This window comes from Capricornis sumatraensis, chromosome 3 (genome assembly GCF_032405125.1).
Source record: "Capricornis sumatraensis isolate serow.1 chromosome 3, serow.2, whole genome shotgun sequence".
Lineage (NCBI taxonomy): Eukaryota > Metazoa > Chordata > Mammalia > Artiodactyla > Bovidae > Capricornis > Capricornis sumatraensis.
The window spans coordinates 28,023,226-28,047,522 of NC_091071.1; the positions used below are offsets into that span (position 1 = coordinate 28,023,226).

At 45.5% G+C, this 24,297-nt stretch overlaps 2 protein-coding genes across 4 annotated transcripts in view; one reads left to right on the top strand and one right to left on the bottom strand.

Annotated features, from left to right (window-relative positions):
* The window catches only part of MYH11 (myosin heavy chain 11), a 127,067-nt gene extending 123,778 nt beyond the window's left edge, over positions 1–3,289 (top strand). For both annotated transcript variants that reach the window (XM_068967296.1, XM_068967295.1), the window contains one exon: positions 2,595–3,289. In XM_068967296.1, coding sequence (XP_068823397.1) covers positions 2,595–2,727 — 133 coding nt within the window. In that variant the 3' untranslated portion in view covers positions 2,728–3,289. The remainder of the gene's footprint in view (positions 1–2,594) is intronic.
* Positions 3,290–4,594: 1,305 nt separating this feature from the next.
* The window catches only part of NDE1 (nudE neurodevelopment protein 1), a 35,562-nt gene continuing 15,859 nt past the window's right edge, over positions 4,595–24,297 (bottom strand). For both annotated transcript variants that reach the window (XM_068968259.1, XM_068968260.1), the window contains exons 5-9: positions 11,462–11,598; positions 9,983–10,162; positions 8,645–8,736; positions 6,745–6,896; positions 4,595–5,919 (exon numbers count right to left, since the gene is read on the bottom strand). In XM_068968259.1, coding sequence (XP_068824360.1) covers positions 5,826–5,919; positions 6,745–6,896; positions 8,645–8,736; positions 9,983–10,162; positions 11,462–11,598 — 655 coding nt within the window. In that variant the 3' untranslated portion in view covers positions 4,595–5,825. The remainder of the gene's footprint in view (positions 5,920–6,744; positions 6,897–8,644; positions 8,737–9,982; positions 10,163–11,461; positions 11,599–24,297) is intronic.

Genomic DNA, 24,297 nt, shown 5'->3' on the forward strand with positions numbered 1-24,297 from the left:
GCCGGCCGCTAACCGCATCTTGAGCGCACAAAGGCCGGGTCAGGCTGAGTCTTTTCCAGAGGCCTCACAGGCACATGTTCACAGACCAGGGATGGACACCCACGACTCAGGGGGTGCACAGGGCCGTCAAAGACAGGGGTCAGAGGCCTCGGCTTCTCTGGGATTCTAACAACTTCTTCACACCTGCAGTTGGGCCCTGGGGCCCAGCTTCCCCCTCATCCTCTTTGAGGCCCAGCAAGCCCTGCCTTCTGTCTGTCTTCTCTCCTGGAGAAATCTTGGCTTTGCTGTCGCTGTACCCAAAATACTTAAAACTGGAGGAGGTCTCGGCAGGAGCTTTAGGCGGGAGCGTCATGCCTCTGGGGCACGGCTCTTGAGCAGCTCTCCTGCCAGCCCGTCCAGATCGCGGCATAAGCTGGGTTCCAGGCTTGGCTGGAGTGTAGGCCCCATTGGTTGATGGAACCTGAGTCCTTGTAGGGTAGCAGGCCCTACATGCTCGTGCTTATCCCTGGGACGCCAGCAGTGCCTGAGATATGTTCCTGAGTCTGTGAACAGAACCCAGATTCTCCAGGATCAGACACTTCAAGCAAATTTTTAGAGGAGTCCCTTAATTCCTTTGGCAGAGATAGCCAGTTATTAACTTTTGCCTAGCATATGAGTCTTGTTCCTTCAAGCGAGGCTCCTGAACCATAACAGACCAGCTTCAGGCCTGGTGCCCATGCAGGGGGGCTTCCAGAGACCCAGGAGTGATTGATTTACTTCTTAAGTCAAAGGAGCATATTGATCAGTTCAACTCCTCTACTTAGCAAATGTGGGCTTCCCAGGTGGCGCGAGTGGTAAAGAACCCACATTCCAATGCAGGAGACATGACAGACTCGTGTTCAATCCCTGGGTCAGGAAGATCCCCTGGAGGAGGGCATGGCAACCCACTCTAGTATTCTTGCCTGGAGAATCCCCATGGTCTGAAAAGCCTGGAGGGCTACAGTTCACGGGGTCACAAGAGTTGGACATGACTAAAGCAGTTTAGCACACACGCAGTTAGCAAGTACAGGCTCTTCTGAGAGGCAAAGGGAAACCGAGGCACTGTTTCCCAGCCCATCCCATCCAGTGTTGAACCTGGAAGGTTAGATGCGGAGGAGAAAGCTGTGTGGACGACTGCTGAGCCCTGCATGCCGAGAGAACACACTGCTAAGGAAGGAGGAGATTTTTTAAAGGTCACCTCTAGGGAGGGAGTGATATAAAGTTACTTTCAAAGGAGCTGGGGACCTAGAAGCTTCCTCTGATGGGAGGAAGGCTGCCCTGAGTCTTTAGTTGGCAGTGTCTACCACTTTAAGTATTTATTCCTGATCGCTGCCCCCTTGGGAAGTACCATCTGCCGTACCCAGTGGGCTTTACCAGCTCAGGTCCTCCCACCCTTGGACCCCAGATGGCTCGTGCTGGGAAGCCTGTCAGCGATCAGGAATCTCTGGGCCTTGCTTCTGCCTCCTGTCTTGCCTGTCTGAGTCAACCCTGTGACTAAAGAATCGATGGGCTGGGCTCACCCTCGTGGCTTTCCTTTGTCCCGCCTTTGTGTCGTGAAGTGGATCGTTTTTTGTTGCAAAAGTCTGCTTTCTTCTTAGACATCCTAAAATGAGTTAAGACCCGTCAAACGGTGTCAGATGGCCAGAGCTCAACATATAACATTATTTGTTGTGGTCGCTGAAAAGAAGGCAAACATTCCTTCCAAATGGTGGAGGTTAAGAGCAGGCAGGTCTGACTTTTCCTCCTGCGTGCCCCTCCTGCCTTCTTACACAAAGCTTCCCTGCCAGTGACCAGGGCGGGCCCTGGTGGGAACAGGGCACCTGGCAGGACAGAGACGAGGCGATGGGAGTGGGAAAGACAGAAAGGGGAGTCCCACCAGTTACAGTTAAAAGACACCTTGGATTAACGGGTCTAATGTTTTTCTGACAAATATCCACTGAGCACCTGTTCTCTGCCTTGCACGGTGCCTGCCATAGTGAGCACAAGACAGATGAGATCCCTGCCTTGGGGGAACTCAGTCCAAGAATTCTGCTCCACAGAAGCAGGGTGTGTCGGTGCCTTTAACCAGACAGCATTCTTCTGGTGACCACACAGGGACCTCCTTCCCTCTCAAGGCTGCCCTTGGTGGTCATGCTCACCTTCCTCCAATTCAAAATCTAACCCCCTCCCCGCTTTTCCTTCTGCAAAAGAGGAGCTGCGGACACAACAGTTCCCCCTCATCCTGGCCCCAGAGGGTAGGAATAATCCCACGCGGGGCCATCACCCCACTTGCCTCTCCCCCTTCTTTTCTAAATACAAGTCCACAGCCAACCAGAAGCCGGTGGGTCAGCAACTGACCAAGCCAGACATTTTTCTAAAGCAGACGGTCCTGCTTTGAAAAACCTATTCTGCCTCCATTGCAGCTGATTAAATGCACCCATACCTCCAGACGGGTCAGGATTTGTTCACTTCCACATGAATATATTTGCGTCTCATTTGTTCCAAGTCTCTGTTTGTTCTTTGCTCAGTCTAAAAACCTCTAACCTCGCGGAAGGTTTCTGTACTAAGCAAATGTGTGTCTTCTTAAAAACCCACAGGCGAGGGAATGAGACCACTTTTGTTCCCACAAGAAGGTCTGGAGGACGTAGAGTTATTGAGAACGCGGACGGGTCTGAGGAGGAAGTGGACGCTCGCGATGCCGACTTCAATGGAACCAAAGCCAGTGAATGAATGATTCGCTCAAAAACGGGACAGAACCAAACCCAGTGGGCTCCGCTTAGCACTGTCTAAATCCATGTTCAAACTCCAAACATCACAGACACCCCTCACGACGAATATAAACACCGCCCTGCATTCAGGGCATCATCTTAAGTTTGGAACGAGGTACCAAAGGCAAAAAATCCAACAGGAGACACAGACACACCCAACCTCTCTGCCAAGACCTGTGCAGAGATTTTTTTGAATTTTTAGAAAAATGTATCCACGATAACTAATCACTGGCAACTTTACATGAAACGGGGAGAAAGTCACCACCGAGACAGGTGCCCCTGCTCCCACTCCCCAACTTTCCTGCCCTGTGGACCCTTCCATCTTCCCGGGGTTGGGGGTGGGGGCCAGTTTGAGAATTCCTCTTCCCTCCGGTTCCCACACGTCAGATGCACACAGTTCACTGAGACCAAGTGCCTTCTGTAGTCACGTGAGTTACAAAGGAGACGCCGCTCAAAGGCTAAGAGCAGGAAATTCACACTGTTTTATATGCACTGACTGTACTTAAGGACACCTTCACTAATAAAAGGTTATAAATCACTACAACCGAGTTGGCTTCTCTGTTGCTTTCTAGAGAAAAAGGACAGGATGGGATGGGTAGGGGAGGGAGGGGGAAGAGTGGCCTCATTTATGATGATCCTATGAAGTCAGTGGAGCAGGAACTGGCAACCCACTGGCAACAGTATTCTTGCCTGGAAAATCCCATAGACAGAGGAACCTGGTGGGTTCCAGTCCATAGGGTTCCAATGAGGCGGGTACGACTAAGGGACTAACGTTTATGAAGTCAGGGTTGTTAATTCATTCAATGGGGAAACTGAGGTCTAGGGAGGTGAGATGAATTGTCTGACACCCCACAGCTGGCTAGGAGGAGAGCAGAACCTCAGAGTGATTCTGAGGGAGGGGCTCTTCCACGCAGGAGGCGAGCCGCTCGAGGCCCAGGGAGCAGGACGCGTCTCAGGAAGAACATGCGCATCAATCAAAACAGCAGTGATGGGGACTTCCCTGGCGGTCTGGTGGCTGAGACTTTGCCTTCCAGTGCAGGGGGTGTGGGTTTGAACCCTGGTCAAGCGAGATCCCACGTGCCTTACAGCCAAAAAAACTAAACATAAGACAGAAGCGATATTGCAACAAGTTCAATAAAGACTTTAAAAACTATCCACATAAAAAATTCTTAAAAAACAAAACACAAAAACCAGGTACATAGTTAATGTGAAGAATTAACATTAAACGTTCCTTGAACGTTTGAGTTAAAACACAAGACTTCACCCAGCAGGGGTTGACAAACTTTTTCTATAAAGGCCCAGAAATGGTCTCTGCCACATTTTTGTCTTTTTTTTTTTAAATTATTAAACTATCCTTTAAAAATGTATAAACCATTCTTGGCATGAGGGCCATAAAAACTGGGTCTAGGCCTGTCCTTTTCCTCACCTGCGTGCTCTAGACTGAGCTGCCTGGCAAAGGTTCCCACTCAACACAACGACTCCATACTCAGACTCTGCGGGCACAAACAGACTGAAAAAAAAGGACTCACAGAGCCTGAGGACACGCTGAAAGACCATACAACTTGGATAGGACATACATGTGTTCCAAACACAATGCTAAGCTGACCCGAAAGGAAACTTAAAAAGTAGGTTTTTTTCATTGTCACTTGGTTAAAAAAAAAAAAAGGTTTTCACCATCGGATGCACAAACACAGAAGCACTAACCAGCATTTACTGACCGCCACAGACTAGCTGAAAATCAGTTTCTCTTGATTTTATTGTTCTTTTAAAAAAATAAAAGTACGTCTTTTACCGATACAGGTTAGAATGTTGCCACGGTAATGAGGTGGGCACTGGAGTTAATTCTCTGCTGAATTTCAGAAGCACCTGAAAAGTTCTGGTTTCAGCTGGATACTTCTGCTGTTCTTTTGGAAAAATGACTTAGAAGGCTGTTAAGTTGCATGCATAGGCCTGAATTCACATGTTCTTTTTACTTGTGTCCACAGTGTGAGGCAGCTGTTCCAGATCAGCAGGGAGGAGCCACATGCCATCTGCCTGGAAATCCTGGGTTCGTTTCTTCTTTAATAAGGACGCTCCCAATGCAACCCGGTGGCTTCATCTTATCCGATGGTAACCTTGATTATTTCATCCAGGCTTTGAATGAAGTCCTGTTCTCAGGGGCTGCATCGCTAAGGCCATCACACCCCAGAAACCCTCAGAAGCAGAGGTCACTCCCAGACCAGGGCAGGAGGCTCAGGACAAGGACAGGTCTAAAGAGGACACAGATTTTCCACTGACCTGGTCCCCACAAAATTCACACTGAAACTCAAGCATGCCTCTAAAAGCCTCAGTGACAGGCAGATTAAAAAGTCTTGGAGGTACATGTGTATAAAACAGAGAGCTAGTGGGAAACTGCTGTATAGCCCAGGGAGCTCAGCTCGGTGCTCTGTGATGACCCAGAGGGGTAGGATATATGTACACACGTAGCTGATTCACTTTGCTGTACAGCAGAAACTAAGCAACATTGTAAAGCAATTATACTCCACTTTGGAAAAAAAAAAAGTCTCAGAGGTACACCACACCACAGTTTAAATAAAAGGTACATGCCTGTTCTATCCTTCACCCCAGGCATGATTTCAGGGCACTGGCCCCTGTCGTGCCATAGCGTACTGGAGATTTTGTTCTGGAAGAAGCGCCAGCTGTGGGGAGCAGGGTGCGCCTAGGATGGGCTCAGACTCCACTTCATAGGTGTCTCCGATCATTAAAAACACCTCTCAAGACCAATCGGGACTCAGCTCAGCTGACAAGGATGGGGTGGCCTTGGCACCCAAGTTGCCCTTTCCAGAGGGTCAGGTTGGTTCCACCCCTGGCTGTACACGTCAACACGGAGGCTGGGGGTTAAGGGACTGCATTTCCTGCAGCCAATGACCCAGGGCCACTGGCAACGGCCTTGGTCACTTGGCTTTGTGTGACTGCTTGCTCATATTTCTCAAACCAACTTAAAAAACAAAACAAAAACACCCAAAACCTAGTTTAAAGAGGGAAGGAGGGGAAGGGCTCGCCTCGGCTTCCGTGGCTTTCCTAAAGCAACATCTTGACTACACCCTGGGCTGACGGCAGCGACGGTGAGGAAACATTCGATGACGGCTTCCCAAACTCCAGGCGTTTTCCCAACCTTCAGACAGAGGAAACCAAGTTAAGCGGACATTACGGCTGTTCTAGGCTAGCTAGCACGGGGCCCACCAAGTTACAAGGGTGAATATCAAGGTCGGGAGCAGTGACTCACTGGGTCTCAATTTTCTCTCCTGTGAAATGAAGAAAAGGACACTGGCCATCTAGTGCTCATGGCCCTCCCCCAAAGCCACACAACAAGCCCAGTCGCAGAAGACCCTCCAAAGAACACCCCCGGCTAAAGGTCCAGAAGTTACGTGCATGCTGGGGAAAACAAATTCTTCCTCTCCTGTCCTCCGTCTGCCACTGACCAGCCCAAATCTACGTGGCCCAGGGAACAGTGAGATGGTGGCACATCTTAGAAAATTCTAGAATGTGGAGGCGCCCTGATTTTCTTCAGGCCAGAAAATAAATGAAGCTGTTAGAGGTCAGGTTTGTGTTTTCCAATCCGGTGATTGGCTTCAGGAATCCAGTCTGGCTGATTTAGTTTCCTGAAGGTTCCAAAGGGTTTAAAAAAAAAAAATCAAAATCCTCTTCTGGGGGAAGCAGGGCAGTATTTGAAGCCTGAGTCACAAACAAGTGATTTACACAAAGGGCTTCTCACAGCATGACTGGGAGCTGGGGCTGTAGAGTCAATAAAAACGACCCTCTTCCTGGCCATTTGCGCAAACCAGAAGATATCAACTAACTCGGTCTTAAGGGATAGAGAGATATGCTGACATAATTCCTGCAACTTTCAAAAACACGGCTATCGGTCGGGGGTCAGAGGCTTCTGGCTGGAGTGGACAGGTTCTCCCGACACCGAGGAGGAACAGCGCAAGGCACTGACCCTTTGTCGCCTAGAGGCACGCTGCTGCCGCCGGGCCGCCTGTCCACGCTGTCTCTGTTTTTGCTCCCCCGCCCCGAGGCTGGGCCACTGGCTCGGCTTGGGGACTGATCGTACACGAAGTTCCGGCAGGAAGCGAGTTTGGACTCCAGGGCCTGGAGAGAGAGATGCTTTCACTGCTCAAGTTGAAGACAAGAACCCTTATACCTCTCATCACAGCCCATACTGTTGTTTGGTCGCCGAGCTGTGTCCGACTCTTTGCAACCCCCTAGACCGTAGCACACCAGGCTTCCCTGTCCCTCACCACCCCCTGGAGTTTGCCCAAGTTCATCTCCATTGCATCAGTGATGCCATCACTCTTTTTATGTGTATGGGCCATCAGAGCCTATTCACATCACAATCACTTAAGAGAGTGGTTCTCAAACTAGAACCATTAGTTTTAGAACCATTGTATTAGAACCCCAAAGTGTGCCCTTCTTGCCCCCCATCAAATTCAGTGTACATCTAATTCATACAACTGGTGGTCTAAGATATCTGCTGCTGCTGCTGCTAAGTCGCTTCAATCGTGTCCGACTCTGTGCGACCCCATAGACGGCAGCCCACCAGGCTCCTCCATCCCTGGGAATCTCCAGGCAAGAACACTGGAGTGGGTTACCATTTCCTTCTCCAATGCATACATGCATGCTAAGTCCCTTAAGTCATGTCCGACTCTATTCGACCCCATGGACAGCAGCCCACCAGGCTCCTCCATCCCTGGGATTCTCCAGGCAAGAACACTGGAGTGGGTTGCCATTTCCTTCTCCACTAAGATATCTAGGATATCTAGGAGCCTCCTAAAATGTCACTTACCCTACCTATGATCCAAGTCTGCCTACAAGAAAGAATGAAATGGACTTTTGGAATCATTCACTGTCGCTGTTACCTAGGTAAACACACACCAAGTGGCAGGAGGTTTGAACAAGAACTTGCCTTGCTGTAAAAAGACCATCTGAGAACCAAATGGGCACTGAGATCACCCTGGGCTTCTCTATAATCTAACTGTTAAAATCTGTCTGTAAAACGGCAAACCAGGAAACCAAAAGCCAAAAAGAAAAACACGGGAAACGAGTTACAAGCTCCTATTAACTCTGAATACACACATTCTGGTCAATGACAGACTGGCAGGATTCAAAGTATGTGGCTTTCCATTTTTAAAAACTTAGAAAGGCATAATTTTTAAAAATAAGAGAAACAACTACAGAGAATAGCTGTGTGATTTCTCAAGCACCAAAGACTCCTTCCCTGTAATTAACATAAAACCTGTAAGGTCATGTTCTCTGTCCAGCCTTTCAAGATTTTCTCCTTAACTCCCTGAGCAAATAAAAACCATGTCTGACAAAATATGATCCCCTGGAGAAGGGAATGGCAAACCAGTTCAGTCTTCTTGCCTCAAGAACTCCATGAACAGTGTGAAAAGGGAAGGCAGTTTTCAATTTTTCTCAGTTTCTTCATTAAAACCATTCAAACTTCCCCAATTGCCAGGGAAGATGGCCCATGGGGATCTAAGGGTGCCTCAGGGTCAGAGCCTGGGTTTGTCAGAAACAGTGCTCCCCAAGGGCCTTCCCTGGTGGCGCAGTGGTTAGGACTCTGGGCTTTCACTGCCCGGGGCCTGGGTTCAATCCCTGGTCGCGGAACTAAGACACAAGCCACGCAGCCAAGACCAGCCAAACGAAACTTTAAAAACCAGAACCACCACCCACAGATGCACAGCAGTTCTAAGGGACGCGAGACGAGCCAGGCCTGCGTCTGCGCTCATGACGCCTCTGCCAGAGGGGGAGCGGCCAGTAAGGTCATGCCTCGAGCCTCCCGGAGACAGAGGATGCCACGTGAACACCGGGCACCACGCCACACGATGCCATCTTACCCCCACTTTCCGCAGCAGGTCTCCCACGATGTTGAGGGCTGATATCCGGGCTGCGGGCGTGAGGGGGGTCCCCCCAGTGGAGTCGTCCAGGCCTGTGTGTGTAAAAGGACGCACACGTGACACCAACACACACGGAAAAGTCTGTGCACGAATGTCTCTGAGTGCGGAATCCAGAGGTGGGCCCCTGTGCCCTCTGACCCCTAACGCTGCCTTGTTTCAATCACTAGGGTGCTGCCCGACATAACGAGAGTACCTGATGACCAACTTCTCATAGCCTTATGATGACTATACTCAGTATTTATCTTTAGATGCTATTCTTTGAAATAAAAAAAAAGCAAGTCCTCTGAAATTCTGAGGAATGCCATAGAGTGAATTAACATTCCCAGCATCTGAACAAGGCCCACTGGTCATGGTTCCACCCCTTGGAGTCCCCTCTCTCTGCTGAGCAGGGCTCCAGGGCTTGGAGCTCAGCATTACCCGGGCGCTCCTCAGAAACGCAGGATCTCGGGTCCCACCCACACCTGCTGCAGCTGAGGCCCAGCTGAGGCACGTGCTTAAAGTGGGACTAGCCTGGGACTCTGGCAACAGCACACTCTGTGCCTGCTGGGCACAAGCTGAGGGACAGGCAGTATGTGGTGGGGTCAGCCCGGAGCCTGCCTGCCATCCGCCAGCTGTGTGATGTCAGCCCAGCTCCTTAACCGGGAGTCCCAGTCTCCTCATCCATCAGATGGGGGCAGGGCTGGCATCACTTGCTTCTTGGGCCTCATTGCAAATCCAAGGAGGTCGTACATACCCACAGAGCACAGCAAGCAGAAAGGCTGGCACGCCTGAGTGCTCAGCAATTGTCTATTATTATTATTTGTTATTAAGTGGCCCAATCAGAGCCCCACAGCTAATCAGTCATCAGAGGGGCTGGGTGAGCACTCCATTTCTTGTTTTTTTTCCCCTACTCAGCACAGGTTATGCTGGGATCAGTTCTACAGGATGTATTGCTGGACCCACAAAATGTTTTATCTCGTTACTGAAGTATTTAACTTGGGAGATTTCATATACAACATGAGGACTTCTGGCCTCTGGTCCTTACGAAAGGACCCACACCTCTCGTGGCTGAAGCAGAGAGGCAGCGGCCCCTCTGGACGAGACTTCTGTTCTCCGGTTTGCCGCAGACTCCCCTGCTCCCTGTCGCCTCACATTCAAGAGGCTCCTCCCACCTACCGCATTAGTCTGCCCCTGTGAGCCCTGCCTCTGCTCCCTGCTGTACAGCCTGGCCCTACTTCTCTCTCACCCAGGAAAGCCTTGTGAAGCCAAGAGAACTCTCCCAGCTCCCATCCCCCTTACCACGTCTGAAGGTCCCAGGAGTGTTTAAACTAGAGCTGGGTCCTCGATGAGCTATGGGGGTAGACGGCACAGAGCCAGTGGCCTGCACCGCTGTGTCTGTCCTCTCAGCGTCCACCGAGCTGGGCATGGGTGTCCTGGGTTTCTCCTGCTTTTGCTGCACAGCTAATTCCTGTCGCAAATCTAGGCGAGGAAAAGGATTCCGATTAAGTCCTTGTTGCGGGTGATGGGGCAGGAGACAAGGGTGAGCAACAACCACACCAGAGTGAGAAACTCCCGGTGGAAACCCGGAATGAAGCAGACCCCATGGGACCTTGCCTCGCAGGCTTGCAAGACCACACAGTTTTTCTTTTGAGTAAAAACAAAAAGATTAAAACAAAAAAAAACTTTTAAAATTATGACTGTACTGTTTCGGGAAAATTCCAATGTATCAGGATATACAGAGTACCAAGCGAAGACATGCCTTTCCAATCCACCCTCAAATGTTCAGCCTCATGCCTGATCACTGTAACATGGGGGTGAGCGTTTCAGTCCTTTTGCTCTGCATTTTCACACATACAGTTTATATATATGTGTGTGTGTGTGCATATCTTTTAAGCATATAATTTTTATTAAGCATAACTAGAAACATACATCTATTATCTATGCACTTTCCCCCTTCAACGTTATGTCCTAACAAGCTACGACATTTATATCTGTATCATGTTTGTTTCAACTACTTAACATTCCACAAAATAAATCTATGTAATTTACACAAGGAAATCATTATTGACGAACATTTAGGAACATTTTAAACTCGAGAATTTTACTTTTTAATCCCTCTTCTACTGGCTACACATTAGAAATCAAATGAACGTCATAAACAATTAACTGGGACTTTAACAAAGTCTCTTCTGAACCCAACTAGGATGACTTGCGAATGTGGTAGCAGGCTGGGGGAATTCCCTGGTGATCCAGCAATTAGGACTCCACGCTTTCACTGCCAAAGGTGTGTGTTCGATTCCTGGCTGGGGAATTAAAAGCCCACAAGCTGCATGGCATGGCCAAATTGAAAGAAAAAAAAAAAAGCCCTACCTCTAGAAGTGCTCCAAAGAGCAAGTGCTGATGAGATTCCTGAGTTCCAAGCCACTTGCATTAGCAGCCATCACGTTTCAAAAGTAAAGACGTGGCTAGCAAGTCCATCAACAGGCATTTCCCCCCCTCCACAAAACTCCTGTGCTCCTGCTAAGCATAAAGCTGGTGATGGACTTAAATACCCACTAGGGGTCTTTACAGAGTTGGACATTTGACAGTTCCTAGCACAGGGTAGAAATCAAGCCTCAACGTTCCCAGTGTGATCCCCACCCTTGGACCAGAGCGCCGAGAAGGCTGCAGATTTCCAGCAAAGGGCGAGCCGGGCGATGCTGTGGGACAGGACACCCTCGGGCCGGGAGAGGGCACAACAGTGGTCAAACCCACAGACCAAAGCCCTGGCCGCCTGACCTCTGGCTTCATCCTTCAGTCGCTGCACAGATTCCAGGAGATTCTCCTTCTCATCCAATTCGCTCTCCAGGAAGGCATTTCTTTCTATGGCTTGATTCAAACGCTGTTCAAAGTCCTCCAGTGACATGATCGTGGCCCTGGGTGAGAGACCAGCAAGGTTGCCCGAGGGAACAAACGCATCTGTTATGCACCAGAGAGACGAGACACCTGGGGAGCGGGCCCCGGCTCCCGCACGTCCTAATCCCAGAGATGAGCAGCCCCTCGACTTCGGGACCAGGCTCTTCACCTGCACAACCGGTCAGCTCACGAGGCGCACAAGGCTGTCCCGCGGGTTAACTGAGAGCATGTCCATACAGCACTTACAACACAAGCCAGGACCTAATTAGGGCCACAGACAGGCCCCGCTCAAATGCCAAGAGCAGCACGTTCTGTCTTGTCTCAGAAACTCAGCGTGTAGTCAGCACTCAGAACACCCCACTAAGGTGCACGTGCGATCTAGTAATCATGCATTATCCCTCAGTCACCTTAACAAGTTCAGAAAGTTTCAAACGCCCAGCCCAGCTGCCCTAACCACCACGTATTTTGGAGAGTGTAGACGGGTCACTGGAATGTCATGTTAAAGGCACTGACAAGTGCAGCAATAAGGAAGTCTGTTTAACTCTGTCTGGGACGTTCCTGGTGGATAAGAATCTGCCTGCCAATGCAGGGCACACAGGTTCAATCACTGGTCCTGGAAGATCCCACATGCTGCAAAGCAACTAAGCCCAAGCACCACAACTACTGAGCCCACACTCGAGAGCCCTCGCGTCGCAACTGCTGAATCTCCATGCTACAACTAGTGAAGCCCGTGTGCCCCAGAGCCTGTGCTCCACGCAACACGGGAAGCCACCACAACGAGCATCTTCGCCATAAGGAAGAATAGCCTCTGCTCGCTGCAACTAGAGAAAGCCTGCACGCAGGAACGAACACCCAGCACAACCAAAAAAAAAAAATTATCTTTAACTCTGTTTGGACAAGCTGCGTTCTCTGGGACTGTTTCCTCACATGCAAAGCAGAGGTGTAGGGGTAGCAACAGGACCTCCACACGGGGTGGGGGAAGCGGAGTAACACAGAACAGGTGTTTCACAGATGCTTGACAAGTGTCAGCAATTCTCCTCGCCGATTCCATGTTTATGTCTGAGGACCTTTAACATCCCCTGAATTGTATCTCATGGTGACTAAAAACGTCTGGAATGAAACCCTCCTGGCTCTAATACGTAAGACTATCTAAGTGTTCTTAAGGAACTTGACCTCTCTGGACCTCCAGGCCTTCAACAGCCAACTGAGAGTCAATCGTTTATCTCGTCCATCCACAGATGAATGGATAAAGAAGCTGTGGTACATATATGCAATGGAATATTACTCAGCAATAAAAAGGAACGCATTTGAGTCGGTTCTAATGAGGTGCATGAACCTGCAGCCTATTATACAGAGTGAAGTAAATCAGAAAGAGAAACATAAACATCATACATTAACACATATATATGGAACCTATAAAGACGATACTGATGAGCCTATTGGCAGGGCAGCAATGGAGATGCAGACACGGAGAACAGACTTATGGACACGGGGTGTGGGGTAGGAAGGAGAGGGTGGGATGAGTGGAGAGACCATAGCATGGAAATATATACACTAACATGTGTAAAACAGACAGCCAATGGGAATTTGCTGTATGACTCAGGGAACTCAAACCAGGCTCTGTGACAACCCAGAGGGATGGGATGGGGAGGGACGCTGCAGAGGGAGGGGACGTATGTATACCTATGGCTGATCCATGCTGATGTATGGCAGAAACCAACACAATATTGTGATTATGCTTCAATTAAAAACAAATTTAAAAAATCATTCATTTCTTCAGCACTGCCTTCTCAGACCAGACTGAGTCCTAATGTAGGAACTAATGTTCCTACCTCAAAGGGTCTTTTGAAGTAAAGAAGATAAAGTTACCAAAAATGCCTGATTAAAAACAATAAAGGGATGATATTTAAGAATACAAGACTGGAATCAGTTAAAATGACCCTAAGGCTGGCAGGTCAAACAACAACAAAGATGCTGTAGCTAGGAATTCATGTAACAACAGACATCTAAGATTTGAGGCCACAGAGGCTTGCTGAAATGAAAACATATGCTATTTATGAGGAGGCAGACCCCAAATCATAAAGAAATCAATTATCTGTAAGTTATCTAATAAGTTTAACACCATCCTAATAAAAATACAGGCTTCCCAGGTGGCGCTAGTGATAAAGAACCTGCCTGCCAATGCTGGAGACATCAGAGATGCAAGTTAGATCCCTGGGCTGGGAAGATCCCCTGGAGGAGGGCATGGCAACCCACTCTAGTATTCTCGCCTGGAGAATCCCATGGACAGAGGAGCCTGGAGGGCTACAGTCCACAGGGTCGCACAGAGTTGGACATGACTGAGCAACTATCACTCACATTCAGCATTTAATAAAAATACAAACAGGTTTTTATTTGAGGTATAGGCACAGGAGGACTGATTTGAAAGATGATGAGATAATGAAACAAGAATGGTCAGGAGAAGAACGTTAATAGTAAAAAAGGAATGAGACCTTGCCGCTTGTGACAACATGGATGGACCTAGAGAGTATCAAATCAGAGACAGACAGTATCATATATTTCAGCTACATTTAGAACCTAAAAAATATTAATAAATGAACAAACACAACAAAACAGGGTTACAGACAGAGATTAAACAGGTGGTTGCCAGAGAAGAGGAGGTTGGAGGAGGAGAAAAATAGGTGGGATAGATTGAAAGTGAAAGCGTTCATCGCTCAGTCAAGTCTGACTCTTTGCAACCCCAAGGGTTGTAGCCCACAAGGCTCCTCTGTCCATGGGATTCTCCAGGCAAGAATACTGGAGTGGGTTGCCATTCCCGTATCCAGGGGATCTTCCCGACCAAGGGATCAAACACAGGTCTCCTGCATTGCAGGCAAATTCTTTACCAAGTGAGCCATCAGGGAAGCTAGATTAAGAGGGACAAAGTTCCAGTAGCAAAATAAATGTCATAAGCATGAAACATACAAGGCGGGGAATACAGTCCGTAACTATGTAGCATCTTTGCTTGGTGGCAGATCTTCAAGTAGACTTCTTGTGGCCATCATTTTGAAATGTATACAAATACTGAATCACTATGTTATATAATGGGAACTAACACAGCAGGTCAATTATATTTCAAAACAAACAGATTTAAAAAAAGGGATCAGATTTGTGGTTTCAGGGGCCAAGGGAACTGGATGAAGATGTCAAAGGTACAAACTCCTAGCTACAAGGTAAATAAGTACTAAGGAGGCAACACGCAACATAATTATAATCAATACCGCTGTATGTTAAAAGTTGTTAAGAGGTTAAATCCTAAGCGTTCTTACCAGAAAAAGACCACTTTTTTTCCAATTTTTAAATGCTGTATCTATAAGAGATGATGGGTATCTACTAAATATATTGCGATAGTCATTTCATGATGTATGTAAGTCAATTCCTTGCACTATGCACACTTAAACTTATACAGTGCTGTATGTCAATTATATCTCAATAAAACTGAAAGAAAAAAATGGCCAGGAAAACTGTGAAAGAGAAGAGATCAGGGGAGCTAGTTCCACCAGAAACAAAGAACATGTTATTATGAAGCCTCAATAATGTAGAGGGCTGCAGTGTGCAAGTTACAAGAGCAGACAGGTCAAAGAGAACCAAAGGTCTGGAAATAGATCCAAATGCATGTGAGAATTTAATTTATGATAAAGGTGGCATCACAAATCATCAACGAAAAAGACACCTGGTTCAATTTTAGGTCTGGGAACTACCAGGTAGCCACCTGGAAAAAAATTAATGTTGGATCTAATGTTGCACCCCAAGATTAACTTCAATTGGGTCAAAAACTTAAAATCACTAATTGGCCAAAATCTACTATTGGCTTCTGGAATGCCAGAGAAATGAAGAACAACTTCAGCGGCATTTCTGGCGTTCCTGAACTTATGTGGATCAATAACCACCTGACTGTATACAGTTTGACTGGGTAATACCAGTAGGGCATGGCACTTGGGTCTATTGTTACTTTGTGAATATTTACTTTCAACTAAAGGTAAGTATCCTAGTTGTCACCTGAGTGACAAATAGCTCTATGTGCTTTATATGCTGAAATTTTGTCAACTGATATATAAAAGCATATCTATATACAAGAATAAAATGCAAAAAAGCATATTTATTATAGTAAAATGATGCAATACATAATATGAAAGCTGCTAACCTCACAGAGAGCTATGAGAAACTGAAAACAGGCAAGTGGAAAAATATATTTTCAGTAAATTTTCATATTAAGAGATACATCTTCTCTTCAATAGAGGAGATTAAGAAGAGGAGGCAAGAATACACAGAAGAACTGTACAAATAAGGTTTTAATGACCTGGATAACCACGAAGGTGTGATCACTTACCCAGAGCCAGACATCCTGAAATGTGAAGACAAGTGGGGTCTCAGGAAGCATTACTACAAAGCTAGTGGAGGTGACAGAATTTCAGCTAAGCTATTCCAAATCCTAAGAGCTGATGCTGTTAAAGTGCTGCACTCAACAGGTCAGTAAATTTGGAAAACTCAGCAGTGGTCCCAGTACTGGAAAAGGTTAGTTTTCATTCCAATCTCAAAGAAGGGCAATGCCAAAGAACGTTCAAACTACTGCACAATTGCACTCATTTCACATGCTAGCAAGGTAATGCTCAAAATTCTCCAGGGTAGGCTTCAACAGTACGTGAACTGAGAACTTCCAGACATACAAGCTGGATTCAGAAAAGGCAGAGAAACCAGAGACCAAATTGCCAACATTGTTTCGATCACTGAGAAAGCAAGGGAATTCCAGAAAAACATCTGCTTCTGCTTCACTGACTATGCTAAAGCCTTTGACTGTGTAGATCACAACTGTGGAAAACTCTTAAAGAGATGGGAATACCAGACCTCCTTATCTAGCTTGTGAGAAACCTGTATGCGAGTCAAGAAACAGCAGTTAGAATCTTACATGGAACAAAGGCCTGGTTCAAACTTGGGAAAGGAGTAACATAAGGCTGTATATTGTCACCCTGTTTATTTAACTTATGCAGAGTACATCATGCGAAATACTGGGCTGGATGAATCACAGGTTGAAATCAAGACTGCTGAGAGAGATACCAACAATCTCAGATATGCAGATGATACCACTCTAATGGCAGAAAGTGAAGAGGAGCTAAAGAGCCTCTTGATGAGAGTGAAAAAGCTGGCTTAAAACTCAACAGTCAAAAAACTTAAGATCCTGGCATCCGGTCCTGTCTCTTCATGACAAATAGAAGGGGAAAAAGTAGAAGCAGTGACAGACTTTGTTTCCTTGGCTCCAAAATCACTGCGGATGGTGACTGCAGTCATGAAATTAAAAGACGCTTGCTCCCTGAAAGGAAAGCTATGATGAACCTAGACAGTGTATTAAAAAGCAGAGACATCATTTTGCCAACAAAGGTCCATATAATCAAAGCTACGGCTTTTCCAGTGGTCATGTACAGGTGTGAGAGTTGGACCATAAAGAAAGCTGAGCACCAAAGAATTGATGCTTTTGAATTGTGGTGTTGGAGAAGACTCTTGAGAGTCCCTTGGACTGCAAGGAGATCAAACCAGTCAATCCTAAACAAAATCAATCCTGAATGTTTACTGGATGGACTCTGGCCATTTGATATGAAGAGCTGACTCTTTTGAAAATACCCTGATGCTGGGAAAAACTGAAGACAAAACAAGAAGAGGGCAGCAGAGGCTTAGATGGCTAGACAGATCACTGACTCAATGGACATGAATTTGAGCAAACTGCGGGAGACAGTGAAGGACAGGGAAGCCTCGCATGCTATAGTCCATAGGGTGGCAAAGTGTCGGACACGAATGAGCGACTGAACAACAAAATTTCCTGAATCATTCAAGGTTACCCTTTCACAAGGTCACCCTCTACTCAGTTGAAAGTGTTATTTAATTTTACAGACATACAGCTGGAGGGAACAAAATAAACAAATAGTTGATGGTGCTGAGAAATTACTGTTCTTGCAGTACATGGTCAAATTTTTCACACATAACTACTAAAAATGTATAATGAAATTGTAAAGTTTTTTTTTAAAAAAAAACTTCAGCATTCCAGAACTTTATTCATTCTAAAATGATGATTTGGGTCTCTACCTGTTAGGGAATTTAAATAAATAGTTTTGTTTAGGCTTCAAAGACAAAGCAGAACAGACCTCTGACCTTGCTTCTAAGCTGCCTGAACACTGTCCTGACTGACTGACCTAAGTGCAAGAAGACGGGACAAATCTTGAAATTGTTGAGCCTCTGGAGGGGCCTTGGCCAAAGAAGCCCCAGGCTTAGCAACACAACATTCCAAGCTTTACAAGAGAAAACAAATAGCATTAATATGAAACCAGGGCTGCAATTTGCTCACAGATTGACGATGACATCAGTTTGTTTCCTAGGATTAAAAGCGGGAACCCCAAACTGCAATATTTGAAGTCTCACCCAGAGTGGACGCACTGCCTGGGCCCTTTACCCAACTGGGACTCCAGATGTGCTGTGTCACGAGAATTCCAGCGCTGTATGAGTCTGGATGTTGGTCAAAACCCAGCACAGTACCCTCTGCTGTGTCTATTTCTCTTTTCTCTTAATGTTAGTATATTGAAAGTAAGCTAGATAACCTTTAATAAATATTGGTATTATTTATTTGTATAAAACAAGTGGCTTATTTTGTTACCAAATCTTCGAGCTTGAGACAAAAGTGAAAACTTTTGGCAAAACGCTACCACATCTGATGGTAACATTCAACTATTCGGGTATTCCTTTGGAAAAGGTGTAAGGGTTCTTTACATACTCTAATGTACTGTCTATAGATTATAAGATAAAGTCAAGCAACGTATCTGCTGATACTTTTTAAGAGGACCTGTCTTTACACTTAGAAATGCCTCTTAATAGTAGGATTCCCTCGTGGCTCAGATGGTAAAGAATCTGCCTGCAATGTAGGAGACCTGCGTTCGACCCCTGCGTTGGGAAGATCCTCTGGAGAAGGAAATGACAACCCACTCCAGGATTTTTGCCTGGAGAATTCCTTGGACAGAGGAGCCTGGTACACTACAGTCCATGGGGTCACAAAGAGTCACACACGACTGAGTGACTATCACTCACATTCAGCTAAACTATGACTACAATGCATCTTCAGGAGAGAAAGAGAGAGACAGAAAGGAAGGGAGAGGAATACTAGAAGAAGACAGAACTAATTGCTATATATACCTTGGACTGCAGATAAATTTGCCTACATAGAAATCCAAGCAACTTTCAACAGTAACGTATGCAACAGACAAAGATGGAAGGCAAATGACAAACTCCCCAATGCTTTAAATTCGCATCACAGACAAACATATAAACATCTCCTGAAACTGATGAGAAAAAACAACTAGCAACCCAATCTGAAAATAGGCAAAGATAAACAGTTCACAGAAAAAGAAATAAAACAGTTATTAAACATACGAAAAGGAACTCAAGGTCATTCATAATCCAGAAACGTACCTATTTGTCACCTATTACACTGGCAGAAATCCAAAGCTTAAAAAATGCTGTTAGTGAAACTATTTGGAAAACAGAGACTCACACAGGTGTTGGGGATGTGAACTAGTACCATGACAGAGAACAACCAGGTAAAAACTATCAAAATCACATGTATATATCCTCTGACCCGGGAATTCCACTTCTGGAATTTACTCTACAGATATTCATCTGTGCAAGCAACGAGTATCATTCACTATAGCAACGCTTGTCACTGCAAAAGAATGGAAATGCAGCAAATATCCATCCGCAGGGGGACAGATAAATAAATTATTATGTATCATACAATACCAACCATACAATAAAATAGTATCCGCTTGGGAAGAAACCAACAACGACAAAGAATGCTCTGTGTCCTACTACAGAAAGACCTCCAAGATCTGTTATGTGACAAGGCAAGAAGCACAATAGTGGGTACAGAATGCTCTTCTGTGGAGAAAGAAAGGGAGGAGTGGAGGGAATAACACAAATTTCTGTTTTTATTTGCTTGAATTTGAATTTAAGAACGCTAGCCCTCTGTATGGTATTTCTGAATCACATGAATGCACTCTCTCTTTGTGACAGGCTGCAGGATGGCTCCCAATTCTTCATCCTCCCGCTATCCACACCCTTGCTTCAGCCTCACTGTGGGTGGAATGTACTTTCCCAGCCCTTAATGTGGCTTGGCCGTGTGACTTGTTTTCATCAATGAGTGGAAATGGTTGTATGCCAGGGGCTTGCCAGAAATCAGAATATACTATAAAGGCCACAGTAATCAAGTCATGGAAAGTGGAAGTGTTAGTCACTCAGTTGCATCTGACTTTTTGCAACCCCACGGACTGTAGCCTGCCAGGCTCCTCTGTCCATGGAATTCTACAGGCAAGATTACTGGAGAGGGTTGCTATTCCCTTCTCCAGGGGATCCTCCCAACCCAGGGATCGAACCCAGGTTTCCCACATTGCAGGCAGATTCTTTACTGTCTGAGCCACCAGGGAATCTCTAGTCATTATGGTGTTGGCAGTAATTCATAAATTGCACACTGGATCAAAAGAGAAAAGAATCTTGCATTAGATTCCAGAATATAGTCAGCTCTCCATACCTGTGGGTGGCATATCCTTGGATTCAAGCAACTGCAAATCAAAAAAATTCAAAAAAAAAAAATCCAGAAAGTTCCCAAATGCAAAACTTGAATTTGCTGCTCACTGGCAGCTGTTTATGGAGCTTTTGATTGCTTGTATTGTGTGTGTGTGCTTAATCGCTCAGTCATGTCCAACTCTTTGCAACCCCATGGACTGTAGCCTGCCAGGCTCCTCTGTCCATGGGATTTTCCAGAGAAGAACACTGGAGTGGGTTGCCATTTCCTTGTTCAAGGAATCTCCCCGATCCAGGAGGAAACCTGTGTCTCCCATGTTTCCTGCACTGCAGGTAGATTCTTTACTTCTGCATCACCAGTCTTGCGTTATATTAGGTATTATAATTAACCTAGACATAATTTAAAGTATATGGGAGGCTATACATAAGTTATATGCAAATACTATACCATTTTATTCAAGGGATTTGAGTATCCACAAAGTTTGGTATCCTCAAGGGTCCTGGAACCAATTCCCCCATGGATACCAAGGGACAACTGGATGAAAGGTTCACATATGACAGAGATGCATTCAATTCAGTGGAAAAGAGATGACGTGTTTAACACAAAGTACTGGCACAAGTGGCTATCTACCTAATGAAAATAAAACAGCACACAAATTTATACTAGATCCAAAAATAAATGCCAGGTGGATTAAAAGCATAAGTTAAAACAATTAATGTATGGCGAAACCAATACAATAAAGTAATTAACCTCTAATTAAAATAAATAAATTAATATTTTTTAAAAATCTTTCAAAAAAATTAAACAGAATACATATATAATCAAATGATCAATGGACCTCCCTGGTGGTACAATGGATAAGAATCCACCGACCAATGAAGGGGACAGAGGTTCGATCCCTGGCCTGGGAATCTTTTGCATGTTAGGGAGCAACTAAGCCCGTGCACCGCAACTACTGAGCCTGCGTGCCTAGAGCCCGTGCTCCACCACAGGAGAAGCCACTGCAGTGAGAAGCTTGTGCACTGTGATGAAGAGTAGCTCCCCTCCATCCCCCAGTCACTTGAGGCAAACAGAGAAAGTCTGTACACAGTGAAGACCCAGCGCAACCAAAAATAAATACAAACAATCAAGGGGATCTCCATAGTGAAGTCTGGAAATCTAGAAGCAATGAAAGAGACATAATTGATGACCTAAGAAAGAAAAATATTTGTATGGAAAATCATACCACAAAGTCAACAGACAAAAGTTTATTCTGCAAAATATGTTTTCAAGACAGGACAAAAGATTAGTAGCAAAAATACATAAAGAACTTTTACAAACTAATTTTTTTAAAAAAAATTTCCACTTCTGCTAATAATAAGGTCAGTTCAGTTCAGTCGCTCAGTCATGTCCGACTCTTTGCGACCCCATGAATTGCAGCATGCCAGGCCTCCCTGTCCATCACCAACTCCTGGAGTTCACTCAAACTCATGTCCTTCGAGTCATTGATGGACCATCTCATCCTCTGTCATCCCCTTCTCCTCCTGCCCCCAATCCCTCGCAGCATCAGAGTCTTTTCCAATGAGTCAACTCTTCGCATGATAAGGTAGCTTGTATCAAACCACATATCCTAGCGATTACAACTATAAACTCTGGGTAAAAGAAGAAAAACTATGACCTGACAGCCCTGGCAAAAGCTGGAAGGAAGCCAACACGTGAAAGGAACAGCAGTGACCGAATCCTGTATCTTTACAAGCTTTGTGTCTATGGCTTGGGTGATAAAAATCCACCACCTTGGGGGAGTCCCCAGTTCTGCATATAAACTCTTCCCCCATCTCTGACTGACCCAAACCATGCAGACACGAAGCAGCCTAATTAAAAGAATCAGATTTCAGCTACTTCCCAACAAGGGGAGACAGAGTTTGGAGTGTGAGTTCAGCATAGTTAATAAACAAACAAAAATATACCAGAATCCGTAGCTTCTGTAACACATCATTCATAATGTCCAGAATATAATCCAAAATGACTAGACAAACAAAGAGCAAGAAAATGTGACCCAAAACTCACGAGAAAAGGTGATTATCGGAAATCAACCCTGAGGTAACCCAGGTGTTATAATTAGCAGAAAAGGATCTTAAAGAAGCTATTATAACTATGCTCAGTAATGGAGGAATAGGAAGTTTTAGATCTGAAGATAACGTACCTAAAATAAAACAGTACTGGAACTGACTTCCCACCAGAACTGGAGGAGGGAAGGAGGAGTCAGTGGGCCTGAAACTAGATCAATCGAAATGATCAAATTTGAGGAACCAAGAAAGATAAAATTAGGAAAAGATATGAACAGTGTCGGAGACCTGCGTGGCAATATCAACAGGATCAACATGTGTGGAGCTGGTGTTCCAGAAGGACAGGAGAGAAAGAAAGGGGCAGCAAAAACACTTGAGGAAATAATGACCAAAGTTAAACTTGGCAAAAGATAAATTTACAGAGCAAAGAAGCCCGGCAAGCCCCTATCAGGATAAACACATACAAAATCTAGGAACAGCACAATCAAACGGCTAAAAACTGAAAATAAAGTGAAACTCTCGAGAGCAGCCAGAGAAAAACACTAGATTATATACAGGAGAGTGACTACTTGGGTTACCACTAGCTTCTAACCCCCAGTAAGGAGTTCAGAAGACACCAGAACATCTTTAATGTGCTGAAAGAAAAGAAAAGAAAAACAAAACCCTGTCAACCTGAATTCCATATCCAGTGGAAATTTCCTTTAAGAACGAAGGCAAAAGAAAGACATTTTCGGAAAAACTAAAGAGAGAGTTCACCATCAGCAGACCTGCACCACAAGAAACCCTAAAGGAAGTTCTTCAAGCTGAAGGCAAATGATAACTAGAGGGAAACTTCAGGAAGGAATGAACCAGAAACCATACACATGCGGGTAAATATAAAAGGCTATCTTTTTAATCTCTTACTTTCATGCATTAAAGCTATGGCATGAAGTTTGAGGACAGTAAGTGAAACTCTAAGGTTTCAAGATGGTTACACTTGGTACACAGTTAACTAAGTAGACGGAAAAGTCATGCATTCGGTTCAGTTTGGACTGAAAAACTGTCCAAACTGATGGAATTGTACACTCCTTATGATCGGTGCATATTGCTGTAATTTACATCTAAATGTTTTAAAGTGCCTTCTTAAAAAAAAAAATGCACCTGGCTCACAGTAGTTATTCAATTACTGTTATTTATTATTGTTTAGTTCAGTTCAGTTCAGTCGCTTAGTCGTGTCTGACTCTTTGCGACCCCATGAATCGCAGCACGCCAGGCCTCCCTGTCCATCACCAACTCCCGGAGTTCACTCAGACTCACGTCCATCGAGTCAGTGATGCCATCAGCCATCTCATCCTCGGTCGTCCCCATCTCCTCCTGCCCCCAATCCCTCCCAGCATCAGAGTCTTTTCCAATGTTAGTAGCCTGCTAAACTATAGAACATTGGTTTAAGAAATATTGTCTTCTTATCGCTGAAAGCAACACAGATGTCCATCAACAGATGAATGGATAAAGATGTGGTGCATACGTGCAATGGAATATTACTCGGCCATAAAAAAGAACGAATTTGAGTCAGTTCTAACGAGGTGGATGAACCTAGAGCCTCTTATACAGAGTGAAGTAAGTCAGAAAGAGAAAAACAAATATTGCGTATTAATGCATACATATGGAATCTAGAAAAATGGTATTGATGAACCTATTTGCAGGGAAGGAATGGAGACGCAGATGTAGAGAATGGACTTGTGCACGCAGTGTGGGAGGGAGAGAGTGAGATGAATGGAGAAAGTGGCATCAACACATATACGCTATCAGGAGTAAGATGGATAGCTGGTGAGAAGTCGCTATATAACTCAGGGAGCCCAGTCTGGTGCTCTGTGATGACCTAGAGGGGTGGGATGGGGCGAGGGGAGTGAGGGGAGATATATATATATATAATTATGGCTGATTAGAGTTATTGTGTGGCAGAAACCAGCACAATATTGTAAAGGTTAAAAAACAAAGAAATACCATCTTATCTCAGGGCCAGCCAAGCACGTGCTTGTCCTTCCGCCCAGAATGTTCTCACCCCACACTCTTCCCCTGGATAATGCCGAGGAAGCCCT